The sequence below is a fragment of the Arachis hypogaea genome, chromosome 4 (assembly GCF_003086295.3).
Source record: "Arachis hypogaea cultivar Tifrunner chromosome 4, arahy.Tifrunner.gnm2.J5K5, whole genome shotgun sequence".
Classification (NCBI taxonomy): domain Eukaryota; kingdom Viridiplantae; phylum Streptophyta; class Magnoliopsida; order Fabales; family Fabaceae; genus Arachis; species Arachis hypogaea.
The window spans coordinates 121,789,013-121,797,561 of record NC_092039.1 but is presented as its reverse complement, the minus strand read 5'-3'; the positions used below and the strand labels follow the sequence as shown (position 1 = coordinate 121,797,561).

Here is an 8,549-nt window from a genome sequence, read left to right as displayed (position 1 = left end):
AATCCAAATTAAATATTTTTTTTATTGTTTTTGGAAAGAAAATTTTTTGAGGAATTTAATAATATGTGATGAAGAATACCAAATAAATTATACAGAGACCAATTAAAATACAATATGAAAACATCTTTAAAAAAAAGACGTTTTAGGCGTCTTTATTTGAGTGACCTCCATGATAAAAATCTATATCCAAATCCAGATAACAATTGAAAGGGTAAAAGTTACTATCATTAACAAGGATAGAATCACGGTCATATACTACTCTAAAGTCTAATCAAACTATGCATGCATTACCTCATTACTAATCTTAGAAATCAAAGGCACCTCATGAGTTCTTCTTCTTGTTAACCTTCTTTTTGGACTTACTAGAATCTTGGCTCTTACCCGCTTCATGTCCGTGGATCATACCATGCAGCTCGAAACCAATGAGGTAGCAAAGATAAGTATCAATGGTGATGAACATTGTCTTCTCATCCGTATACACATTGTAATAACAGCACGAGCTTTCTTCATCGTACCAGTCCAACTTCTCTTCCGGCCTCACCACGTCAAAGTGCTTCCCCAGCATTGTCTTCGCCAACTTGTCAAGATTGTATCGCCACAGATCCACCTTCTCCCCTACCTCCTTCATCCCTTCCACCGCCATCGCCCTAAGGTTCAACGCCTTCTTCAGCTCGATCCCGTGGTGCTTCTCCAGCTTTGCCTTCACCTTTTCGATCTCCATTCCCACCGCGATAACCCTAGGGTTGGCGAAGAAGTCGCAGAGGGGCCTAGGGTTTTGCTTCGCTTTATAAGAGTAGGCTTGTTGGAGAAGAGGGTAGAGGAGGCAGTGAGAGCCAATGCAGAGGGAGATGAAGTCGTAGCCGTGGTCCTTGACGCCGCGCTTGGTGTACTTGGTAAATTGGTGCTCGGCGGTTACGCCCACGATGACCGGGGTGTTTTTGGGAGTGGACTTGAGGAGGTTGGTGAGCCACTTGGAGAGCGTTTGGGACAGGGGCGGAGCTAGAAAAAATATTAGAGGGGGGCTAAAATTATTTACACAATAAAATAATATTAAAATAAAATTTTTAGGGGGGGCTAAACTGAAATTTACATATAATTTACATGTAAAAAATTAAAATTAGGGGGGGCCGTTGCCCCCCTTTCCCAGTATGTAGCTTCGCCCCTGGTTTGGGAAGAGGTGGTGTTGATGCAGAGGATGCGTTCGTCGTCGGCATAAATGGTGTAAGGATAATGGCGGGAAGTGAGGTCGTAAGTCTCGACTTCGGTGATCATGCTGGGTTCAATGCTGATCTCGAGAACCATTGTTGTTAGTGGTTGTAGGATCAGGGACTTGCAACGGTTGTCGGATCGTCTTCTTGGAGTGGCCGGGGTGGTGGAATCTGCAAAGATACTCCGCAATCTGAAAGGTATAAAGTATGAAGAATGAGCTTGTACCTAAGGGTCTCTGGCTCTCCTTTATATAGCTTATGATAGTTATCTTATCTTATCTGATTTATCCGGCTTTATATAATCTACTACTTTTTTGTTATAGTCCAAATTAAATGCTTTTTATTGTTTTTGAAAAGAAAATCTTTTAAGGAATTTAATAATATATGATGAGAAATACCGAATAAATTATACAGAAACTAATTAAAATACAATATAAAAACATCTTTAAAAAAAGACGTTTTAAACGTCTTTATCTGAGTGTCCTTTTATAAAAAATAATGAATGCTTTGTTTCCACGTCAAATAATTTTAAAATTGATTAATACGAATAATTTATTAAATTAAACCTTAAGTTTATCGGTATAACTTGAATAATTATATATTGTGTAGAGGAACTACACCGGCATAAAATAGATATAAATAAATAATGTATTATTTAATGTGTTGTAAAAAATGTTTCAAATTATTTTAAACTAATATAATAAAAAACTGACAATTTTGCTATAAAAACTTTAATTTTACATTAAATATTGTAAAAAAATTCAAATTCAAGTGTGCTTTTCATTTTGTTTTAGATAATAATAATATACAATGATAATAAATCAATTATTTATTCCCATATATATATTGAAAAAATTTAGGAGTCAGCAATTTTATTGCATTTTGATCAGTATGTAACATGAATCATTGGATGAAATCTCACATCATCAAATCATCATTAATGGCTAGTTAATGGCTACCAATCACAAATGTTGCTCGGACCTAGCATGTAGCATTGCTCATATATATTTATATATATTCATGGAGAAATTTTTTTTATACATGGCATGATGGCATGCAGTAGCACTCTCTCCTGTCACTTTTTTTGGTTATATAAATTCAACAACCTCCAAGTATCACAAATTCACAATAGTCGGTATCATTTATAATCACTTAATCAGTAATCAATTAGTATAAGTAATTTCTTTTTGTATTAGGCCATACGAGCCGGATTCAGCCCAACCCGACAACCATTCTGACCCGATGGAAAAGATGCGTGACCAAGGTCTAGCTCCACCAGAGATGCCATTGTCGCTCAGAGGAAGAACACCGTTACCGTTCCATGGATCTTAAACTGTTGTCTTAACCAGTGGTGGATCAGACGGGGCATGGTCCCAAACTTTTTATAAAAAAATTAGTAATATTTTTTTTAAAAGATAAAAAATAGTTCAATTGGTTTACATATTTTACTATGACTTAAAGTACTCAATAAATTCAATAAGTAACACTTTTTCTATTTTTAAGTTCAAATATAAAAAATTAGATATTTTTATTTATTTAATTTAATATTATTTTATATTTTACTATTTATTTAATTTAATTTTTTATATGATAAAAAATAATAGAATATTCAATAAGTATTAATATTATTGTATTTATATAAATTGATAAAAAAAATTCAATAAATATTATAAATTTTAATATTTGTCTTTCTAACTTCTTCTTTACATATTCTATAAGATATATATTCCAATTTTTATATAAAATAATAATAAAAAATCAAAGAATTGATACATTTTTTAAGAAGAAGGCTAATATTTAAAAAGGAGAACATATAATTTTTACAATATCAACACCTATAGATAGTTCTTCTACTTTAATGAATCACGAAGAAAGTGAGATACAACCTTCAAAAGTTCAAAAGTTACATATGACGAGTTTGACCTTAATTTTTTGGAACGAGACCTTGAAAACGACTTTAAATTTGACAATATCATCCAAATCAGAGAGATGAAATTAGACGAGTTTATCTTAAATGGGTTCATGTCAAAAACTTTTTGACAATTATTTTCTATCATGACTCTCCCAAAAATTTGTTTCAAGTTCCGCTACTGGTCTTAACCCACTTGCGCTAGGTTTTCTTGCTTTGAATCCGAGCTACCACTCATGTTCATCATTCCGCCAAGTCGCTCCTCCTCTCCCCCAACCCGTTTCGTGGCTGGATCGAAACCGATCGTGGAGCATGGATCCCCGTCGTAGCCGCGCTGAAGAGGCCGATTCTGGCCTGCCACTTTCTTCGCCTTCAAAACAATCTGCTTGTTCGGTCATTCTCCACCGCAGAATCACATGCTCGCCCTTTGCCATCATCGCTGCTAGTCGGAGCTCAGAGCGGTTGGTTGCGTCGACGATCCGATAGGTTTCGCGTGCTTCTATATGAGAACTGTCCAAACTTGCATCATGCATTGAGTTACCGTTTTCTGTGATGCTTGGAAAGTTTTCAGCCTGTTGGTATCGATTGCCACATTGCCTATGAAGCTGGTTGAGACGATACCCACTGTTATCGCTCCCGAGAATAGATAAGTACCCATCTGTCTGTTCTCAGTCTCACGCTTGTTAGTTGATTCGTTGCCTCCTTTGCTGCCAGAATGCCTCCCTTTGCAGGATTGTTCTAATCTCATGTGGTTGACTATAGCAGCAAGTCTGATTCTAAAAGAGGCAAGCACATTAGCTGTTAGACCATTTCATAAATGAGGCCACCAGTAACTCTTCTTTCGCAATTGTTGATATTAATATTAGTGATGTTGCTGCTTGATTATGTTGTCCGTAAATTTCGTGAAATTAATAAATAATTAATTAATAAATTAATTTTTAATAAAAAAATTAGAAATATAAATTTTATAACAAAATAAAATAGAGCTAATTAAAATAAAAAATTTAATAATAATTTAAAAAATTTGATATAAAATTAAACTAAACGGATCAAGTTAGGTCAAGGTCTAATCCATCAACCCAATAACTTAAGAAGAGTCCATCTTTTTCTCCATTTAGAAATGCTGAAACAAGCCAAGAGAAAAGAAGAGAAGATTTTAAACCCTTGATTCCACTTCAAATCACCATATCTTTTCACTTCGGACTCTGATCGCCGCACGCCCGCACCGCTTGCGGCCGAGCTCTATAAAACCCGCTGCATAAATTGGTAAGGAACCTTCATTCTCGTTCTCAGCCTCTCCTTCTCCAAAATTTTTGAAATTAAATATAGTGGTGTTGAGATTTTGGCTCTTTGATGTTATAGGATTTAATTAGCTTGATAAAAACGTTCAATCCTGTTTTTTTGGTGCTTGAATAAGGTGAGAATTCTAGAACTCTAGCTAATTCACTGATTTTGTGTGTTGGGTATTAAGTTTTGGATATATATATATATATATATATATATATATATATATATATATATATATATATATATATATATATTATGTGTGTGTGGAAATGTGAATTAACTTGGTTGTAAACATTGGAGATTTGGTGAAGTTTGGGTGTCATTGCTTTGGAGATTTTGGATCTTTGGGGCTGTGTTTGGTGCCTTTTGGTAGTGTTTCAGGTTATACGTGGAAATCGATTAAGGTATGATTTTGGTTTATCGTATTTAATATATAATGTCTTGTGAAAACTTAGGTTAGATGACCATAGGATAGGTTGGAACGCATGAGTATGTTGAATGCTTAGTGCTTTTGATGATAATGTTGTTATTGATTGAGTATTTGTTGGATGACTATTGCTTATGATGATACTAGGTTGTAGGTGATGAGTTAATGATGGTGATATGAATAAATAAGAATGGGTGGTGGTATATTGATGATTTTATTGACATTGTTGAGAAATTATGCATATGGTTGTTTAAAATTGAGGAATGGTTGTATATGGTAACTTGTGGTGGTTGTGATGTTGTAATTGGTATATTGGGGTGTTGATTTTATATATTGGTATGTTGGGGTGTTGTAATTGGTATGTTGTAATTGGAATTGAAAATTGAGTCAGTGAAGTTTACGCCGATCGAAGAATGGATGAAAAATAATTTAAAACGAGAAAGTTATGCGTGTCGAAAGTTCGATATGTAAAATTAAAATTCTGCAGACTTAGCCATTTTTTTTGATCAAACTGCAGTGTATGCGTACGCATACCCCACTACAAAATTCTTATTTATTTGTGGAAGTTTTTTAGTGAGAGTTATTATAAACCTCCATAATATATTTTAATAGTGACAATTTGTAAAACCTCCCTAAATTATTAATAATAACCCCCACAGCCCAGTTAATACTAAAAAAAATTTCTAGCCCAAATAATATTAGCCCATAACAAAAATTGAAAAAAAAATAACAGTTAGAAGAGGACTTCGAGCGAGAAAGAGAGAGGGAGAGGGACGATTCATTGCCGCCGCCGTCTCCTCCGTCAAGCGTTGCCGGTGGAGTTATGAATGGAGATCGTGGAGCTTCTGAATTTTCGTTGACCTCTCAGAGTGACGATTTGATTCATATTGTTGAGGTAATGCTTTAAATCTTTTGCTTCTCTGTCGTCTTCCACCGCGAGTTGTGCCGCTGGTTCTGCTGTTCCTCCGGCGGCTTGAAGCACTCAGAGTGCGATTTCGGCGCGGATTCGGTGGTGCTAACTGAGGAGATCAAGAAGGCGAGCTAGCGAGTCTCTGTAAGCTTCGATTGAAGCTACGTTCAAAACTATCAGATATCGTAGAACTGATTTCATGTCATGTGGAGTCATTATAATGAGGATTTGTTCCTAATTTTTTCTCGTTCTTTGCTTTCTTCAATTCTTCAATTTTTTTCAAAGATATTAGATTTTGTGATAATTTAATGATATAATTTTGGCAAAATTATACACAAATTCTGCTTCTTATGTTTTAATGTACTCTTCTCTTCTGTAAATTTTTTAGGTCAAGGCAGAGGATTTGACATAGATTGTAAATTTTTTAGGTTAAGGTAGAGGATTTGATATAGATTTAGTTAACAAGGTCTACATTCTCACTCAGCTTCACTCAACAGGCATATTGCACGTGCGTACAACTCTGGCACTGGTGTCACCTTTGGAGATGGCTATGTTGAGGTATACTTGATGGATTCTGTGTTGAAGAACTATACTTGTAATTACTCAAGACTAAGAATGCTTGTATTTATTATTTCAGGTTCTTGCTGCCACTCAAACTCCAGGGAGGCAGGTAAAAAATGGTTTCAGGGTACTGCTGATGCCGTGAGGCAGTTCCACTGGCTCTTTGAGGTATAATAATTCTATAGAAATTAGAGTAGTTACATAATCTACACTTGAACTTTTTAATCCAAGTTATGTTGTTTAACTATGATGCTGTAGGATCCTAGAAGCAAGGATATTGAGGATGTTCTGATTCCTTCTGGGGATCATCTCTACCAAATGGACTATGTGGACTTTGTTCAAGTAAGCACCGTTTCGTCCAATCAATAGTTCTTCCTTTCCTCCTTCAATACTGTTGATGCATTCAAATTTGACATGTTCTGACTCATCTTCATATCCAGAATCATTGTGAGAGTGGTGCAGATATTACTCTTTCTTGTCTCCCCATGGATGACAGGTAGGTTGGGTTAATGGTTTTCGAATCTGTTTTTAGTATACATAATCACATGATGTATATCTTGAAATACTCTGTCATCTTTCTCTGAATGAGAAACTAGCTCTTTTATCAGTCCAAATGAATAAATGATTCAATAATGTTTGTCACATATTATTGTTTAAAACTCTCTTCATATGTGACAGTCGTGCCTCTGATTTTGGTCCCTCTGATTTTGGTCTATTGAAGATAGATGATAAAGGAAGGATTCTCTCATTCAGTGAAAAGTCCAAAAGAGAAGACCTAAAAACAATGGTAATAACTCATGTTTGTGCTGCTTCTTACATATTAGGAGTTTCAAGAATAAGGTTTACAACTAATACTACTTTAAAATATAGCAAGTAGATACAACAGTTCTTGGGCTTTCAAAGGAAGAGGCTGTAAAGAAACCATACATTGCTTCTATGGGTGTGTATGTATTCAAGAAGGAGATACTTCTAAATCTATTATGGTACTGAACTATAGCAACATGTGGGGCTTTGCAGAGAGCATTCAAATAAAATAATATTAACTGAAAATGAACTGACTCATCCTATTGCAAATCTTGTTTCGCTAATTGCTACAAATTTATTAAATATAGATGGCGGTTTCCAACTGCAAATGACTTTGGATCAGAGGTCATCCCTGTCTCAGCTAGATAATTTTACATGAAGGTAAAGGAATAATTCACATATGATATTACAAGTGGTGTGATATTTATCTTTCATTTTTAGTACACTAGATTTCAATCCACCCATACAATCCACATATATATATATAACCATGAAATATTTATGAAAGAAATGGAATCCTGCCTTTGGATCTAGCAGAAAGCCTATGTTCACCCTATGAACATTGATACTGTAGACAGATCAGTATACACTGTATACTAACTGTTCAGTGATTTTTTTTCCTTTCTGTTTTTATATCCTTTGTTGTATCTATGCTTCTGGATTATGTATATGAGAGGTCAATTATGGATTTTTGATCCAATTTGTATTAGGTGTTTGGCTATAAGCTTTACTTGAATCACTAATTTCACAAAAACATCTTTTTACCTCTATGCCGTGTTTTTACTTTTACCTATTATTAATTTATTATTCCTTCTTGATTATAGTCCAGCATGAGAATATTGGTTACTGGAGGAGCTAGATTTATTGGGTCTCACCTGGTTGACAGATTGATGGAAAATGAAAAAATGAGGTCAGCATTAATATTTTTAGTCCAAAATCCCACTCAAAATCATGCAATTCTATGTTGGACCAAAGACTACTGCTGTGTGTGAAAGTGTTTCTAGAAGTTATTGAACAGAACAAATAAAAAATATTAGTTAATTAATATAATATAATATAATATAAATCCTTTTGGACTATATGTATATTATTAACTACGCACTTGAATTTTCAATGGGAAAGAAAAAGGTTCAATGGTCAAAATAAGCAACCTTTGGACCAAAGTAAGCATTAACACTTAATTTTGCTTTTGATCAAGGTTCTAATTTTGTTGCGTGTAAACCAGGATGCCGTGGTCTCTCGAAATTGACTGTCTACTTTGTTTCTCTCTGAAGGTAATTAATTCTTTTGTTTCTGTTTTTTAATGATACTATTATGGCTTTTATTTTTTCTATTTTGTTGCATTGATATTTACCATTATAAACATATAGCCTCTTATTTCAATGTGTACTCTTTCTTAATTTTTTGAAGAGTGAGAAGAATCTACTTGCAATGAGGGGAAGA

General features: G+C 34.4%; 1 protein-coding gene and 1 pseudogene across 1 annotated transcript; one reads left to right on the top strand and one right to left on the bottom strand.

The window, feature by feature from the left end:
* Window positions 1-322: 322 nt before the first annotated feature.
* On the bottom strand, window positions 323-1,302 carry LOC112795349 (uncharacterized). Its single transcript, XM_025837285.1, has 2 exons — window positions 1,161-1,302; window positions 323-999 (listed from the first exon to the last, which is right to left on the bottom strand). The coding sequence occupies exons 1-2, from the start codon at window positions 1,300-1,302 to the stop codon at window positions 323-325; spliced, it is 819 nt and encodes a 272-aa protein (XP_025693070.1).
* Window positions 1,303-3,429: 2,127 nt separating this feature from the next.
* Window positions 3,430-7,706, top strand: LOC112795347 (glucose-1-phosphate adenylyltransferase large subunit 1, chloroplastic-like; annotated as a pseudogene).
* The last annotated feature ends 843 nt before the right edge of the window (window positions 7,707-8,549 follow it).

Coding starts and splice junctions, on each gene's coding strand:
- LOC112795349 (XM_025837285.1), bottom strand. CDS start 1,302: ATGGTTCTCGAGATCAGCATTGAACCCAGCATGATCACCGAAGTCGAG. Junction 1,000..1,160: donor CACCTCTTCCCAAACCAGGG/GCGAAGCTACAT, acceptor TATTTTTTCTAG/CTCCGCCCCTGTCCCAAACG.